The following is an 18,959-nucleotide window of genomic DNA, read 5'->3' on the forward strand; positions in this document are numbered from 1 at the left end:
TCCAATCTTCTGTGCGATTAAGCCCTTTGCAGATAGAGTCTAGCAATATTATGCATTTGAGCTCTTCTTTATTCAGTAAGTGGGGCATGCTTCCCCCTCTTGGTGGCAGCTTCAGTGACTTCAAAACAGTCCAGCGAATGTCATCCTCATTATGATTGAATTGCTGGAAATGTTCCACCAATGGGGCGTTTGGCGTCCGACATCTAATGCGGCTCCTATGTTGGCATATCCGGGTCTTGATTTTCTGAGATGTTTGCCCAACATAATTTTTCTTGCATGGACATTGGATCAAATAGATTACGTTGGTGGTATTACAATTTGTGAGTGTATTGCATTTAAAAGTGACATTGTCAAATACAAAACTTTTTCCTTCAATTGTAAAATTACAGACTGTACAGCCCCCACATTTCACGTGTCCAATTGTGGGGGACAGACCCCAAGCTGATTCAAGAGTGGAAGAGTGGGTAGGGACTTGAAGAGCTGCACGAACCAGATGGTCCTTCAGATTCTTACTCTTTTTAAATGCAAACAAAGGGCGTTCTAGATCCAGGATCCCCGCATTGATTACTGGCCAGTGCTTTAGAATCATTTTTCTCACGTTATTGGAGATGGGAGAGAATGTTGTCACACAGGCTATTTTGTCCATCTTTTTCTTTTGGTTTGGGACAAGGAGCGTCTCACGGGGGCGATACCATGCTCTTTTAAGAGCATTTTTGTCAATTTTTCTCGGATACCCCCTATTTTTAAGCTTGATCGCCAAGGTAGTGCTTTCTCGGAAGTAATCCTCCTTATGGGAGCAGTTTCGCCTAATTCGTAAGAATTGGGAGAATGGTAAGGAGTCCCTCAGTGCCCTGGGGTGATTGCTTGAGTATTCCAGTAGGGTATTTCTCTCTGTGGGCTTTCTGTAGAGTTTTGTAAACAACTCACCCTCCTGGTGAAGTATTGTCAAATCCTGAAAATTTATGGAATTCTTATCAGCAGTAAGGGTGAATTGGAGTCCCAGACAGTTATTGTTCATCCAATGTAAGAAGTGGGACAGTACACCGATGTCTAATCTCCATATCATGAAGATGTCATCGATGTACCTTCGCCACATAATGACACCAGAGAAAAAGGGGTTGGAGTGCACAAGAATTGTCTGTCTTTCTATTTCGTCCATGAACAATATGGCCAGGTTTGGAGCAAAAATAGCGCCTATGGAGGTCCCCTTGATTTGTTGATAGAATTGACTTTGAAAAGTAAAGAAATTTTTTGTCAAACAAAGTTCTAGAAGTTTGCAAATAAAGGATGTCGGAGTGGCATGAGGGCGGGGGCGTTTATCTAAAGTTCTCTGTATAACAAGTAGAGCCGCTGTTTGAGGGATATTCGTATACAGAGACTCCACGTCCATGGTGCAGAGGGTGTCAGTAAGCGGATTGAACGGATGGTGCTCAATCAGATTGATCATGGACATGGAGTCACGTACATAGCAGAGTGTAGGAGGAACAAATTCTTTGATAAAGAAATCGACATAAGCTCCTAGAGGTTCCAGTATTGAACCGCAAGCCGAAACAATTGGGCGGCCTGGGGGGGCGTTCAGATTTTTATGAATCTTTGGCAAAGTGTATATTACCGGTGTTCTTGGGCTTTTTACATTTAAGTAATTAAATTCCTTTTTAGTCAAGAAGCCATCTAATACTGCCTCAGCTGTTATTTTTTCAAGTTCAGTCATGCCCAGTCATCCGCTCGCCATCACAGTAGGCCTAGTGCCCTAAGTCTACCCAGGCATGTGATGTCTCTATTGCCTTGACTGAAGTACTCTAGGATAGGGTCCCACATTGTGGTGACCTTGTCTGAGGCATCCTTTGTGTTATGGTCAATTTTTACAGTGACAAAGAGCTGCTACATCTGCATCCACATGAAGGTATTCAGAATGTCTTTCCCAGTGGCCCAGGATGGTTTGATTTGCTGCCATTAGGAGGTGGGATATCCTCGTCCCTTTAGGGGAATCAAATGGGTAGGAGTGCTTCAGAGTTCGCTCCAAAAGGATGGAGGCGAGGTCAAAAACCAAGGGATCTCCACTCAATAGTTTCCAGTATCTCACCCCAAAACTGGGCCAGGCCCAGACGGAACCACAGAATATGAAGTCCCCCTTACCTCCACAACCCCTCCAGCCAGCATTCTCCAGATCTGATCTTGTCGCATCCATGTAGTTGTGCTGGTGTCATGCCATCTATACAAGATCTTGTATAGTGATTCTCTACCCTGGGCATGTCTTAAGAAATTGGTTCTGCGTATGTGTATTGCACCCCATTATTTATCCTCCAGTGCAACACCTAGGTCCTCTCACACCTAATCTTTTATGCAGGGCATGTCTAGGGGGAGGGTGGGGGGTGTTGATAAGTAAGATGGAGTAGATATGAGTGATTAAGTATTGCTGTTTAGAGAACTTCTCAAAATACGTGAGTTGTCTCATAGCTGCCGCTTTTATGGAAGGCTGACGTACCCAGTGCTGAATTTGCCAGTAGTGAAATCTTTCTTGTTCCAGAAGGTGGGATGAGTTGAATGTCCTCAATTGTCCGAACGCTACCTTTATGAAACATGTCTCGGAGCTGGTAAAAACCAATCTCAATCCATGTTCTAAATTGCATTCATTCTATACCGGAGGTGAAGTCTGTCACTGTGTATTGTGATGAGCAGTGACTGGTACCCAGCAATTCCTTTACATCTCTACTGATTTCGCAGGCCTCCAGGGTGACCCTCCAAGGTAAAGATTGAGACCACGTTGCAGCCTACAGAGCCAGAGGAGCTCTGCTAGCGGCTCGGCATCGTATTCTGGTCTGTCTGTTTCCCCGAGGAGCCACTCCACTACATATGTCGCCTGCGCTGCCAAGTAGAAGCAAATATTAGGAACCCCCAACCTTTCCTATTTTGAACTCCTATTCCTTAGGAGTGAAATAGTAGGTCCTGCTTTTGCGGAGAAAAGCTGTAGGAGTGGGACAAAATAATATAGGTTATAGTCATTAGTAGTGCCATCGGGTGTACGGTATGCTTGTAGAAGACGGCGATGAAGAAGTCAGGAACCTTGGCCCCTCCCCCCCCAATCTAAGGTGTTTTATATTACAGGCCCTCTGTGGTGGGCACATCCAAGGTGGTGCTATCCTCCTGCGCAAGACATTGGAGGGCGAGCTCCTGCAAGAGCTCGCCCTGCTGAGAGCCCACCCCTGGGCTTTCAGCTGCATAGAGTGCTAAGAATTCATGGAAAGCCTCGGCCGTTTCGGGGGTGTCTGTGGTACAAAAACTCCAGGCCGCATCCTAAACCGGTTACAAACGAAAGGTTTGATGTATCACTTGGTGCGTTTTGCCTGAAGTGAATTGGCTAGGAGGGACCCAGCCTTGTTACCACCCTCCTAAAATCAGGCACCAGATTGAGCTAAGATTTACTTAGCTTTGTCGTATTCATGGGAGCAAATTTGGCCACCGAGGGCAATCAAGATCCTCCAGTGATAGTCCTCATGGTCCCTTTGTGCACCGAAAAAGCCCTCCTGTAGCTGATCAATTCTAGTTCCTTCCTTCTCTTAAGGCGACTTGCCTTTTTCATTAAGACGTCTCATAGAACTGCCTTTAGCGCAACCCATACCAGTGATGGTGGTAATTAGTCTGTGTGGTTGAGCTGCAAATATTCTCATTTAGCAGTCGGCACCTTGTGCTGCACCACCGAAGGGAGTCATTCTGTTCCAGATTTTCTGCCTGTACTCCTGGGATGAGGCCGGCCAAAACAGAGTAATCATGGTCTGAGATAGTTATCCGTTCATGAGAGACCTCCTCAATGCAGGAGAGCAATTGCTGAACTACAAAGATGTAGTCTATTTTAGCATAGCTGTTGTGTGTGGTGCCGAAATGCGAGTAGTCTTACGCCAGTGGGGTGTCGATAGCGCCAGGCATCAGTCAAACTCAGGTCTGTGAGAAGCGCCTGGCCTGCCACTGATTGTGTCAGTGTAACCCACACCCTCTGCTCAGATTTATCCAATGTGATGTGCATAACACTACTGAGGTCGTCTCCGATTAGCAGGGGATTGTCTGTTGTTCCTGTAAGGATGTTGAAATGCTTCCTGCCCTGTATTCTAGTACCTCTCAGTATTTATGTTCCCTGCTTTACCCCGAGCACCACCAGCCATCGGCATTGATCTACTTGATGTTCCTAATGAGGATCGCAATTCCTGCCTTCTTGGCATGGGCAGAAACGTGGTACTGGATCGGGAAGGCTCTAGAGCTTTAGGCTCTATGTTGGTCGCCTTTAAGCAAATGAGTCTTCTATAGGAGACGCATCCACACCAAATCTCGTCAGTTCCCACAGAATATTTAGGCCCTTCGAGGGGTTATGGGATCCCCGGACATTGTAAGTCACTATCTGTAGTTTGTGGTGCCTGCATGAGGAGTGTCATTTGATGGGTGTCCTCCATGTCACTCTGTTTATTGGGCGGTGAGTCTATCTGGTATTGGATCGTGGAAGGTGATGCCCGCACCCCCCCTCATTATTTCCCAACCAAAACAGCACTGGCGCCTGATGGTAACCATCCGTTGGGGTCAGTCCCAGAAGTCTCCTGGCTGCCTGCAGCGACACAAGGGATCTAGCTCAACTTCCCATGGAAGTTGATCCTGAAAGGGTGTCCCCAATGATACTTGATCTCTCTTGCTCTCAGGGAGTCTATGATGGGCTCGAAGGACTTGCGTTTTTCCATGGTGAGCTGATACAAATCCTGGAAGAGTGAGAGCGAGGCAAGATAGCCTGTTTATCGGTGCCCCATCACTTATTTTCTACCAGTGTGGACGTTTGGTCAGCAATATATTTAATTTTTTTATTTATTTATATTTGTTTCTTTTTTGCATTTTAGTTTGAAGTATCATTTACGTGATTGTTTTGTATAGTCTGACGAGTAAATATTAGTGGATGGACTAAAACACCAAAAAGTGTGTTCAAAAAGTATTTTTAGTCATGAATTCTTTTTGGACGTTAGGTTTGATAATATGCTTGATTTTTACATGTTATGTAACTACAGAAGGAGGTACAGAAGTGTGACGATACACATGAAGAAGAATATAAATACATTTTCCAACAAGTTTGTTATGAGAGGCATGGAACATTACTTAAATCTATTGTGAGGGGAGAGTATTATTATCAGGAAGTTGGTAGTGGAAGGCAGCAGCAATTACTCTGCTGGCTTGAGAAAAAGGGAACCCTCAGTGGGGGACAGAGTTGCAAAGCCCTTTAAAGCATCTCCCTGCTACCAGCACTTCATTGTTTAAGCAGAGCATCCCTCAAGATGGCTAAAAGCTTATACAACATTAATTTATTTATTTAAAAAAAGTAAATGTCAATTATTTGCTGTGGCTATAAGATTACCAGAAACATGTACTTCATAACTGACAACTTAAATGTGATACTTTTTAACATTATCTATACTATGTTCACAGCACTCAATCGCAGTTAAAGGAACCAAGCCAGTCTGTGCACATGCAAACTGAGGGGTCATTAGAAGATGAAGAACTGCCAGCGCAGAGATATGAACGGGATTTAGTACAGAAACTCAAAGTCTTAAGACACGAACTTTCACTACAGCAGCCACAAGCTGGTCATTGTCGCATTGAAGTATCAAGAGAAGAAATCTTTGAGGTATGCATTTGTGATCTGAATGGGTTTGACAAAGTCATGAAATCACATCCAACTTAATTTTTGTCCCAACATTAGTGGCAGCTGCAGTCAGAGCAAGTCATAAAAATATTTATTCTTGTATATAGTTTGACGTGTCCGCCCACGTCCGTCATTGGCCAACTTCACCACGTTCTGTCTTTTCTTAAGGAGCACATCCACACACAAAGTAGTTCCCTTCAGTGCCAGGGACTAGTTTTGAAATGTTTCCCTCCTGAACCCAAAAAGTATTTTCCCTTTTTGCCAGTTTTTGTAAGAAACAGGACATGACAAAATAAAGCAAACATTGGCAAAACCAAAAGGCTGCCTCCAATGCCAGACCTATTGGCTTTGCCAGTGCTTGTTTTCATTGGTGTGTGCAGTTGCTTGTGGTCTTCCGTCCTGTTTGTACCTTTTAATTCAATGTGTGGTGCCTCTTTACTTAACTACTGAAAAGAAAAAGGAAAAAATCCAGGTTATTTTCTTGGGTGCATCATTTGTGTAGCCAGCCAGTTTTATGGGGATGTAACCTTTTTCGTGTAGGAGTCTTATCGACAGGTCATGAAGATGAGGCCAAAGGATCTTAAAAAACGTCTCATGGTCAAATTTCGAGGAGAGGAAGGACTTGACTATGGTGGGGTTGCAAGGTGAGTTGGCTTCCCTTTTTTACTTTATAAGCAAATAATATTAATGTTGTGGGAAGTTATAATGGAATGGGGTGAAAGAAAATACTCTAATGTGCAGTACAGTAGGCATATTCTCCTAAATCTGAATTCAGCTTCCCCAGAATAACGACACTTGCATAATGGGTATGCATAAAAGTCCTCACTGAGATGTGTGCTGTTCTTGTTTGTTGAACCTCTTTGAAAACTGTTCATCTTTGTTTGGCTCTGCTGTATTTATATTGTGTGCACCTTAAGTTTTTGATTTTGTTCTGGAGCATTTGGGGCAAAAAGTGAGTGTATGTCTATAAATATCATACAACCACCTTTTGCTTGTACTTTTAGTATTTGAAGTACACAATTAAGTGTTGCCTGGGAGTTTTTTTGTAAATACCAGAATAGACAGCTGATGTTCCATGTCTTACATTGTCAACTTAATAATGTGGTTGGGAATCTAGCAGTCAAGGTCATTCAGCATATTTTTTTGAAGCGATTAGACATGGACTTTATTATCCATAAAATGAGTAGCTACTGAAAAATGTAAATAAGAACAAAGCTATGAAAAAACAAATGTTTTAATGTATAGGAAGAAACTACCAATCTAGTGGCTCTCAAAGACTCGCCTTGCATTCTCTCTAGCACTATGATGCCCCTTACCTTTGAGTTTAAAATGTCATATCGCTAACACAACCCTCCCCCAATATATCACAGACCATCGTAATGTTTGTTCAACAGCTAACTGTGCCATTACCATTCATGCATGTTATCTAATCTCTGTAGTCCAGAAAATAGCCACTGAGACCACAGAGCTACCTTTCAGATTATTCATATTAGAGCACAATCCTAACAGAAGGTCTTGAGTCAGTTACAAGATTGGTAAAGCCATTAGGTGATCTCCACCAGTCCATCTTATGTACCGTAGAAGTGATTTCATCTGCACTGACTAATCTAAATTCTTCCGTCCCACAAATCTTCAACTAAGACAGTCCAGCAGCACCATTTGACCTATTAACACCCTATCACAAAGTTGGCTAGAAGTTGGTACTCCGGTGGCAAAACGTGGGTGACGGTATCATTAACTGTCCTGAGGTGATAATTCCGGATAGTCCTTGGAAACATGAGATATTGTCCTACAATATTACACAACACAAACATTATAGGAGTGACAGACTTATGGACTGTAGTTTGAGGACGAAAAAGGAGTCATGCATTCTTCTGGAAACACTTTTGCAGTAGCATAACCACAAAATCGTGTTGATGCTTTCTAATATTCTTGACCAGAGGAAAGAGGCATTTAAAGCTAACTTTCTCAAAACTGTGAAAACCAAAAGCAGAGAAAAAATAGATCTTCAGACAAGACCCAATATACATGTAAGTAATAACGGTCTGGGTGACTCAGTCACGGTCACCACAGCAGGAAAGATATGAAACCCATTCATGAGTGCCAGTGGACGGCTACGCTGATCTAGTGGATGTTACAACAAGAATATATGAGAAACCGTGGTGGACAAAAAGACTATACAACCCCCCATTCCCCCTTAGTCACCATTATTAATATTAATATTATTGAAGCTTGTAGAGTGCACGGCTACCTCCAACTGAGTTTTCCCGGCACCAGTAGGGCATTCAACCTCTAGGGAGTGAATAAGACTAGGCCATGGGCTCTAGCAGAGACCAAAGAGACAAGTTTTTAAGGCGTTCTTAAACACAGATTCCGACTTGGTCTTCTTCAGATGCTCAGGCATAGAGTTCCAGAATGAAGCAGTTTTCACCGAGAAGGCCCGGCCACCGATCCTGGCCTTTGCAAAGTGAGGGATCACCAGTAGTTTCTTGTCATTCAATCTAAGTACTCTGTTCTGGCTGTATTTCTGAAGTCTCTGCTTCAAATATTTAGAACCAGTATCATTAATTGCTCTATGTGCCAGGGTCAGTGCCTTCTACTCTATCCTTATTTTTACAGGCAACCAGTGTAAACTACGCAAATGGGGGGAGTAAATGTGATGTCGCAATCGCTTCGTTCCAAATGAGCCTGGCTGCCGCATTTTAAATCTGTAGCCTCCTGAGCAAATACTCCGGGAGACCAAGATAAAGGCTATTAGCGTAGTCAAGCTGAGAGGTGACTAATGCACGAACTATGGCCTACCCACTGTCCATAGGCAGAAAATGAAGGAATCTCTGCAGAGCCTTCAACTTCCAAAAACACAGTGAGGAAACATGAGAAATTTGAGCTTTGCCCCTAAGTTGTTAATCAAACTTGAAGCCTAGATTCCTGGCAGAAGCAACTGGAAGAGGAGGTGGATTTAACTCAGATGGCCACCAGAGTGTCGGCCGAGGGGGAGTGGATTGATAAAAAAACAGGACCTATGTTTTGCTGGTATTGAATTTTAAGCAGCTATCCGTCATCCGTGACGGGATATTAAGAAGACACTGCTTAAAACGAGGGAAAGCTGTCCCTTTGTGTTCCCTAAAAGAGAACACCAGTTGTGTATCTGCATACGAGACAACCTTCACCCCACATTGTTCAACGATTGCCACAAGGGGAGTAAGATACACATTAAAAGGCGTTGGGCTAGCAGCCGAGCCCTGAGGGATTCAAAACATGAGGGGGGCTGGAAGCAGAGACTTAAGGATGGAGAGTCGCCTGCTGTGAACGACCCTCGAGAAAGGAGCGGAACCATGCCAGGACAGGTCCCGTCACTCCTGGATGTTTAAGTCTATTTAGGAGAATCCTGTGTGATGCTGTATCAAAAGCTGCTGACAAGTCCATCAGCACCAGAATCGTGCAGCTGTCCTGATCTAAAGTTTCACAGATAGTCTGTGACTTCAAGTAGAGCTGTCTCCGTGCTGTAACCTGATCTGAATCCTGACTGAGAGTTGTGCAGATGATGATTCGACTCCAGGAAGTCCGATAGTTGATTCTGAACGTCCTTTTCAAGAATTTTAGCCAGCACTGGAAGAAGAGAAATTGGCCTAAAATTTCTGAGCTCTGCAGGATCAGTTTCTTCTTTTTTGAGAATTGGGTGGACTAATGCTTTTTTCCACCCAAGTCTCTAACTAAGAATTCCAGATGGAGTTCAGTATAGGATTGTACCAGGGGGCTAATAACTTGAAGAATCTGGCTGGCCAGGGGTCAGACGGAGAGCCTGATTTTATTTTATTCAATTCCACCAGGGATGCTTCCAGGCAGAAAGGTAAAAAAACAGACCACATGCCCGAGTGATGTGAAGTATGAGGTAGCAGATCTGGTGGTCCTGAAAGTGGAAAAGAGGAATAGGTGACATGAATTTTGTTCTGAAAAAAAGTGGCTTAATTTTCACTGAGGGAGGAATACTACTCTTCGTGGCTTGTGGTTTAAAAAAGCCCTGGACTTTTTTGAAAACTTTTTCCGCTGTGTTGTCAGAAGTCTTGATCTGATTGGCAACATATTCTCTGATTATCTTACGTTTTTATACCGTGGAATTTTCACTGCGCTGCTTTATAAGCGCACTTTGACTCTGCCTCATAGTTTTTCTGCCATGCAAGCTCCAGCCTCTTACATAGGCTTTTCTCCGTGCGAAGTTCAGTTGTAAACCAGGGAGCCGAAGGTTTACTCCTGGCCAATTTCATGTTCTTGATTGGAGCTACTCTGTCAAGGGCTGAGACGACCCAACAGTTGAAAGCTGAGGCGTCATGGCTTGGTTCACCTATAAGCTGAGGGGGAGTATTCTGTAACTCTCAACCCATAGTTTTAGGTGAGAGCTTAGTTTGTTTCTTACTAAAGATGCATCCCACATAGATTGGGCTACACACATGGGAAAGCTGAAAATTAGGGGCCAGTAAAACCCGAAGGAGGCAGTAAATACTTGAATGTGCTAGACGTGTCGTGGTATTTGAAGACTTTCCAGAAACATCAAGGGTAGGCATTCCAAATTCAAACAGACTACTCAATTACAATGTTTTGCCTGTACAAGCAGGGTGGAACCAACTCGTACTATCAAAGCTAGTGCAGACATCTAAAAACAGGCAATCCAAATGAGGACATCACTGTTAACAATAAACCTCCCATGGCAACAAAACGTAGAAGCAAATAAATTTAGCAGACTCATGGGCCTGCCTCGAGTGGAAGCTAGATCAAGGAATGGTTTAGACAGTGTTGCAGAAATGAGTAACACCACAATTAGACCTGTTTACAGCAATATGCAGAATACCATAACTTTGCATTCAGATACCAATACCACCTACTTCAATACCACCCTACTGATAGAATGGTCGAGAACATTTGCTTAAGCTTTCCCCCCAAATTCAACTAGTGAGGAAAGGTGCAGACAAGCTAGACTCTAGCCTTGGCATTCGCAGTCACCCAGGCAAATACGGATTTCAAATTTAAAGGAACTGGCAGTTTAAAATAAACACTAAAGCCTCAGCCTAGCCGCTTACCACATGAGGCCATAGAATTTAGTCATCTGTGCACATCTCATGTGGAAGTTGAAAGAGACTAGGGGACAAACTATATTTAGGTACTATGAGGCCAAGTGGGCTAACCTGCTGCAGGACAAAAACCTAATACAACATTTAACAGGTTAACTACAGAGTAAGATAGCTAATGTGGTTACTAAATGCAAGGCTGGCATATCCAGTACATCGGTCAGTAATAATGGCATGCACCAGAGGTACTTCGGGGAGAACCTCTTTGCAAAGCATGAGATCAAAACATTTGTATAGCCAGTAAATGCAATTTGAACCACAAAAGTCAGCTGCTGCACATGTGCGGAATCTTAACCTGGCAGTAACCCAATTTGAGGAACCCTTTTGGATCAATGCTTAGAGCAAGCCTTAAATGTCTGAAAATAGAATCCTTACTTGCAGTCACATCTTTGTGAAGAGTGCGCTAATTGTAAACTTCAACTATCTGTGAACCATATCTGCAAATTCACAAGAATAGGGTAGCAATGAGCGATAACCCAAAACTGCATTCCGAAGGTAGTATCATGCCACTGTTAATACAACTGCCAACTTTCTTCCATCAACCAACGCAAAGGAAGAAAGGGCATTGCATGTGGTTGATGTGAGGAGAATAGTAATGTACTATCTGCAAGAAATAAAACAATATAGGAAACCGGATCAGTTTTTGTTTCTTACTCTGGAAAATAGTTGTTTTCCAATGACGAAGGGTACCATTGCAAAATGGATAGTACAAGCCAATTATAAGTTTGCAGGGAAATCCTTGTAAAGCCAAGATAGTTTTTCCCAAGCATTAAAGATTCCACATTAGCCTTTCTAAGAAGTATCTCAATAAATGAGTCATGACCACTACGTAGTCATCAATCCACACCGTCACAAACTATCACTGTGTAAACTTTGAAATGAATATTGTGACAGATAAGTGGTACAGATGGCATTGAAACTCCATTTTGCAAACCCACTAACCTCATCTTAATCCTACACGGAATCTAATACTGCTACGTAATCTATGCACTGTATGTGAATCCAGCAAAGATTTTCTCTTCACAAGGAAAAGGTTGCTTACATGTGACAATAATTTTGAAGCTTTAAGACTTTTCTGGATTCACATGCATCTCACCCACTTCCCCGTGAAGTGGTATGGGAGGGCAAAAAAAAGCCCAAATAGTAAAATATAAAGGAGGGAAACAAGGATCTAAAAATGGCGATCCTGCACTGTGGGCTTACGTCATGAATGTGTCCTCATGTAACGCAACTGGTGCTTGTGTAAAGCGCTCTGATACCCAATACCTTCGGGTCAAGTTGGCTCTATATAAATCTCTATAAATAAATAGAGCGATAACACTACCCACCTAACCATTGACGCCTTGGGAGAAAAGAGCCCATTCGAGAACCAACCACTATCTGCTAGAATAATTGAGCAACATATGAATTCGGAAGAGTCTGTAAGTTGCAAAACAGTTGTTACAGATAAGTATCCTTTTCCATATTAGTAGAGATAAATCATTATGTAGCATATGGATTGTCCTATATACAATGAGATGGATCACTCTTTGTTGAAACGAATTTACTAGCATTATATACTTAAAATTGTATGCAGTGTTAATTTGATAAACATTTTTATAACTTAAACTTTCAAAATTGTGGGCAGAATGTACTTATTACAAACTGCAAGTAAGATGTTCACTATTCAAAGATATTGCTCTGTTTGGCAGGGAGTGGTTGTACTTACTGTGCCACGAAATGTTGAATCCCTATTATGGACTTTTCCAGTATTCTACCGACAATATTTACACGCTGCAAATCAATCCAGATTCTTCAATTAACCCTGTAAGTATTCATAAAGAGGTAAAGGGTAACGTTACTATCGCATATTTGCAAGTGTTTGTGAATCTTCTTCATGTTTGTTGTACACTTCGCTGTGAGCCCTTGTAAAATACAAGGCCTTTTTTTGTAGAAATTATTAAATAGACCTTGTATATTAGAATTTTTATTATCAGGGTGAAAGCAAAATGGTGTGCAAGTATCATTTTGGATTCATTTACACCTTTTCAAAATCTCTTAATACACAATATAAATTCTATTCAGTTTTGAAGGTTTTATGTACCTCGCTCATTTTGCTTTTTATGATGCTGAATGGGTCTTCACTTTCACAGATACCATAGACCGTTTTCTTCTTTCGTATCATCAGTAGTTATTTTATGTGCATCTTTCACAATCTGTAATTTTTCGACTTATATTTGTTAGTCACCTTTTCAGGTCTGGCTACAGACAGCCTTAAGTGCAGTAACTTCATGTTTTCAGTTATTTAAAAACCAAAAAAGTACATTAAAAAGAGACCAAGAGAATGCGTTTTGATTCAGCCTCTTTCAGCTTTTGGATTGCATGTGTTTTTTGTGGTTTACCTTTGTTGACTGTGATTGTCTATGAAGGACATGGCATTAAGTCAGTGGTTACGTTGCGGCATCTCACTTGAGGCAGAGGATGTGTTCTTTGCTGACACAAACATTTTTTTAATGCTTTTTTTCTGTAGAATGCGAATGCTGTTGGGATGCCTTAGCCTCTCATGAACTAACCATGCTTTTCACTATTCGGCCTTGCATGTTCGCTTGTTTGACTTTCTGCTCATGAGGTAACATGTTGAATTTACTTGCTCCCCCCTCCTGCCCCCCGAAAATGTGTGCATATCAGCAAAGAGATCCTATTCCTAACGTCCATGTTTTTTTCGGTCAGGCTATTGCTTTATTATGGGTTTTCATTATTAGGGTAGCCACCAAACTATATCCAAACTTCCCCAAAACTAAACCCAGATCTATTGACCTTGTTTGCTGTCTGCATACAGCCTTAACAAAGAAAGACCCTTCCTGCCTTCGAATGATAAACAATAGGAGCATCTATAGTCCATTAAATAGTGTTACGCCCCAACTGTTTATTGCTCCTTTATTTGGCTTCAAAGAATCTAGATTTCTGTAGTTTAGCATTTCTAATCCTTTATAGCAAGGAACTGGTGAAGTGATGAGATGTTTTATACATACTTGATGTAATAAAAGCTCTCAAATGAAACAGTACAACACTTTAAAGGTGTGCTTTAACTTTACTTTTAAACTTAGGAAATCAGGTTCTTCGTGCACTTACATTCAGTTGGTTAGAGAACCGTAGAATGACAGCTTGTTGTGGTGCATTGTTTCCTAGCACCCTTGCACTGTAAAAGAGGCTTATTTTACTGCAGAAAGGTGGAGGGAAACAGAGAACCTCAGTATCCATTGGAGAGTGTTTTAGCTAGTACAGCCACATATACAAAGATTTATAGAACTGTAGACCACAGTGAATGCAGGATTAATTGATGTCCCTGGAAGTTAAGCCTTTTGGACCACACAAGGGACTTCAACATGGCCCTTTTTGATACAAAGCCTGAGAGGTCTGATCAAATGTATTTGACTTTAAGAAGTTAGATTATGGTAGACCAGTGCAATTCTGTTACCATAGTCTAAGGTGCTAGAGTGGCTACTAGACGTGCGTTCATTATTTTTCTCTGAGCACGAGAGTAGTGATAGGTTTGTTTCATTTGTTCATGCAATCTTGGTGTTAATTCTCAGTCCTTAATATGCATGTTTTTCTCACTGTTGGATAAGGCCTTTGAGCCGTTGACTAAGACCAAAGACTTGCATCCTGTAACGTGCCGGCAGTTTATACCGAATGTAGCTTTAAAATGTTGGAGGAAACAGATTGCTCCCAGACTTCTTGAGTTTTTGCCTTTGTAGTAAAAGTATTAATAACTCTGTATGCAAATTGTCTGTTTCTACTGGTTTAATGAAAAAGGATTCGGAGTAGATGGAAAAAATATGAGAAACTTTCAAAGGCCTAGCATTTCCTAGATGATTCTCAGGGTTGTCTGCTGTGGAGAAGAATCTCCTTCCAACCCAACCCAAGGCAAGGGGTCTGTGATTCACTTTTTGCTTGGGTGCTGAAGAAAGGGCCCATCACCAGTACATTCAGCGACAGAACGATTTAACATTGGGACCTGCAATACATCAACCACCTCCATCTTTATATCATCTAATGCAAAGTACATTCGTATTATGATCCAGCTAGAATAAAATCTGTAAGCGTTTGAGCTTAAGGTGTGATAATGCCAACAGCAATTGGCCTGCAGCAGCATGGTTATGTAATTTTGCTGTGGAGAGGTGGTGAAAATAGATTGCAAACAATAGCGCCATCAAGGCCAAAGATTAAGTTATAAGGAGAGGCAACACCATCACTGATTTTATAGTCTGTTCCTAATGTCAGATTGAGAAGATTCATTAACAAAATTAGTCCACTCAAGCAGACAGCATATCCTTATTTAAGGTTCATTGCAAAGCAAGGATTATTGTGGAAGCTGTAGTCTCTACTAGAGACCCGCACTTTGTTCTACGCTTGCAGGATGTTTTTTGAAAAGATTTTGAATTTAGTTGTGAAAAATCTCTTTATCCTGGGGCTCCAGTAGAGTCGATGGCTTTTTTCAAATAATAAAACTCTCATTGGCACAGGCTTACTTGTGCGTGGGTAAGCAGTCGGAAAGTGAGTCTCTTATTGACGGGTAGCCAGTGGAGGTCTTTAAGGTGACCAGAGATGTGTTCGTTGCGTGGGATGTCTAATATGAGCCTGGCTGAGGTGTTTTGGATTCGTTGTAGTTTCTTCTGGAGTTTAGCGGTGGTACCTGCGTAGAGGGTGTTTCCGTAGTCCAGTCGGCTCGTGACTAGAGCGTGGGTGACTGTTTTCCTTGTTTTGGAGGGGATCCAGCGAAATGTTTTTCTGAGCATGCGAAGAATGTTAAAGCAGGAGGAGGATACGGCGCTGACTTGTCTGTTCATTGAGAGTGAAGAATCCAGGATGACGCCAAGGTTCCGTGCGTGGTCTGTGGGGATGGGTGCATTTCCGAGGGCTTCCGGCCACCAGGAGTCGTCCCATGCAGAGGGGGATTTACCTAAGATGAGGACTTCTGTTTTGTCTGAGTTCAGTTTCAGACGGCTTTGTTTCATCCATTCGGCAACTTCTTTCATTCCTTCGTGTAGGTTAGTTTTGGCGGTGCTGGGGTCCTTGGTGAGAGATAGGATCAGTTGAGTGTCATCCGCGTAAGAGATGATGTTGAGGTTGTGTTGGCGGGCGATGGCCGCGAGGGGGCTCATGTATATGTTGAAGAGGGTGGGACTGAGTGAGGATCCTTGTGGTACGCCGCAGATGATTTCAGAGGCCTCGGACTTGAATGGTGGGAGGCGGACTCTCTGGGTTCTTCCGGTGAGGAACGAGGTGATCCATTCCAGTGCCTTTTCTTGGATTCCGATGTTTCTGAGGCGTTGTAAAAGGGTTTTGTGGCAGACTGTGTCGAAGGCTGCAGAGAGGTCGAGGAGGATGAGGGCGACTGTGTCTCCATTGTCCAGTAGAGTTCGAATGTCGTCTGTTGCTGCGATGAGGGCGGTCTCAGTGCTGTGTTTGGCTCGGAAGCCAGATTGTGAGGGGTCGAGTGATTTGTTGGCTTCGAGGAAGGCGGCGAGCTGGTTGTTGACAGCTTTCTCGATGACTTTGGCCGGGAATGGAAGAAGCGAGATGGGGCGGTAGTTTTTGAGTTCGGTGGGGTCTGCTGTTGGTTTTTTCAGAAGGGCGGTGAGTTCAGCGTGTTTCCAGTCTTCTGGGAAGGTAGCGGAGTTGAAGGAGCAGTTGATGACGTCTCGGAGGTGCGGAGCTATGACGGAGTCTGCTTTGTTGAAGATGTGGTGAGGGCATGGGTCTGTGGGGGATCCAGAGTGGATGGAATTCATCAGGCGGATGGTGTCCTCAGTGGAGATTAGGTTCCAGGCGTTAAGGGTGTTAACGGGGGGAAGATGGTCAGCTGATGGTAGGGTGGGTTGGCTTCCGGGTTGGTTGTCAAAGCTGCTGTGGATGTCTGCAATCTTGTTGTGGAAAAAAGAGGCTAGGGAATCGCAGAGGGTTTGAGAGGGGGTGATGTCGTTGGAGTTGGCCGAGGGGTTGGAAAATTCCTTGACGATGTTGAAAAGTTCCTTGCTGTTGTGGGCGTTGTTGTCAAGTCGATCCTTGAATGCTGTTTTCTTGGCTTTTCGGATCAGTTGGTGGTGAGTACGGATGGCGCTTTTGAAGGCGTCCTTGTTGCTGGTGGATGGGTCTTTTTTCCAGTCCTTTTCAAGGGAGCGGCACAGTTTCTTGGACTTCTTGAGGTCATCGTTGAACCATGAGGCCTTCTTGATGCCAAGTTTGTGTTGACGTTTTTTCAGTGGTGCTAAGGTGTCGGCGGTTTTGGATAACCAAAGGGTGAGGTTGGAGGCGGCTTCGTTGGCGTTAGAAGAGAGGGCTGGGGAGGTTTGAAGGAGCGATGTGGAGATCTGCTCCGTGGTGATTTTGTTCCAGTTTCTTTGTAGAGTTGGTTGGAGGTGGATGATGGGTTTCGGCTTGTTGTAGGTGAAGTGAACGCAGCTGTGGTCAGTCCAGAGGAGATCCGTAGTGTGGCTGAAGGAGATATGGTTGCTGGAGGTGAAGATGGGGTCGAGAGTGTGACCTGCGATGTGGGTGGGGGAAGTGACCAGTTGTTTAAGTCCGAGGTTGGCGAGGTTGTCCAAGAGGGTGGCGGTGTTGCGGTCGTTGATCTTTTCAAGGTGGAAGTTGAGGTCTCCCAGAAGGATGTAGTCTTTGGAGGGGAGCGCGTGTGGGGTGATGAAGTCCGTGATGTCTTCACTGAATTTTGCGCGTGGTCCTGGTGGTCTGTAGAGGAGGGTGCCTCTGAGTGTGGTCTTGGGGTCGATGTGGATCTGGAAGTGAAGATGTTCGGAGTTGGCGAGGTTGGCGTCAGAGCTGGTTGAGATGCGGATTGATTTCTTATGGACGATAGCGATTCCACCTCCTGTATGGTCGGTGCGGTCCTTGCGTGTGATCTTATAGTCATCAGGGATAGCGATGGCGATGTCAGGGGCGGAGGAAGCGTTCATCCATGTTTCCGTTAGGAAGGCGACGTCTGGAGAGATGGTGTCTAGTAGGTTCCAAAGGTCAATGGCGTGCCTGTGGACCGAGCGGGTGTTGAGAAGGATGCATTTTAGGTGGTTGGGGTCGGGGATCTGTGTTGTGGTCGTAGCGGAGATGTTGTCGGTGCCGCTAAATTTGCAGGAGAAGCAGGAGAACGGTCCATGGGTGCGTCCAGGAGCGGCTTGGACGCAGTTGGGGGCACGACCGGGGTTAAGGGCTAGGAGGGTGGCGGCATCGTAGGTAATGCGGGGGGGCTGGGCAGCGTGAGGGGCAGGGGGACTGGCGCTGGGCGCGGTCCAGGCGCGGACGGGCGTAGACGGGCTTACCTTTGGCGCACCTTCGGCGCGGATTGGGCGCGGTCGCTGCGCGTGAACGCTGCGCGTTAGGGCATCGGTCATAAATGGATGGTGGAGGGGGCGGAGCGTGGGAGGGGCAGCAGCTGGGAGGAGGCGGTGGCGGGAGGAGGGGCGGACCAGGGGATAAACAAAACAAATGCACAAAATGGAGGGTCAAAGGCGAGCACAGCCAGGGCCAGCAAATGCACAGCGTAATGAAGCTTTACACGCACGACACAGCTGAACAATTCAGGGTTAATGAAATAAGTAAGGCGACAGTGCGGCACAATAAAATAATTAATTCAGCAGAGCAGCGCTATTCATGAGGTAAAATTAAAACGGCAGTACAGCGCTATGGAGCGATGGTGCAGCGCTAGCAAATGGGTGAATGCAGGGCAATGCAGCGTTGGGAGCAGAGAAATGGAAAAGCACAACGATACCAGCGTGTGGTCAGCTGGAGCGTGGAGGAGCAACCGGGCTGAATGAGGGTCCAGGCGGTCAAGAGAAAAATATCTGTCTCGGAAAAGAACATCTAGAATGTTCCCCTTCAAATGCTTGTCAAGCATTTTGTGATATACTAATATCTGTATCGTACTACACAAGAGGGAAGTGGGGAGTAGATCCAAAAATTCAAATATTCCTAAACTACGGGATCAGACTTTAAAACTTGTATGGCCATCACACTGTAAGTAAATATGATGGAGATTAAAGAGTAATCTCCCCAATATGATGGTCAAAGGAAAAGAGAAAATGCCATACCCATTCAGCAGGCGAATGGTAAAGATTTGGTATGTAGGCAGTGCTGCATTTTGGTGTACACTGTTGCAAACATATTACTAAAGC

The 18,959-nt window shown here is 44.0% G+C and overlaps 1 protein-coding gene across 2 annotated transcripts in view; it reads left to right on the forward strand.

Annotated features, from left to right (window-relative positions):
- SMURF1 (SMAD specific E3 ubiquitin protein ligase 1) overlaps window positions 1-18,959 on the forward strand; it is a 384,967-nt gene that overhangs the window by 244,691 nt on the left and 121,317 nt on the right. For both annotated transcript variants that reach the window (XM_086940654.1, XM_086940655.1), the window contains 3 exons: window positions 5,455-5,653; window positions 6,212-6,315; window positions 12,486-12,600. In XM_086940654.1, the coding sequence (XP_086796780.1) occupies window positions 5,455-5,653; window positions 6,212-6,315; window positions 12,486-12,600 (418 nt within the window). The remainder of the gene's footprint in view (window positions 1-5,454; window positions 5,654-6,211; window positions 6,316-12,485; window positions 12,601-18,959) is intronic.

This window comes from Lissotriton vulgaris, chromosome 10 (assembly GCF_964263255.1).
Source record: "Lissotriton vulgaris chromosome 10, aLisVul1.2, whole genome shotgun sequence".
Taxonomy (NCBI): domain Eukaryota; kingdom Metazoa; phylum Chordata; class Amphibia; order Caudata; family Salamandridae; genus Lissotriton; species Lissotriton vulgaris.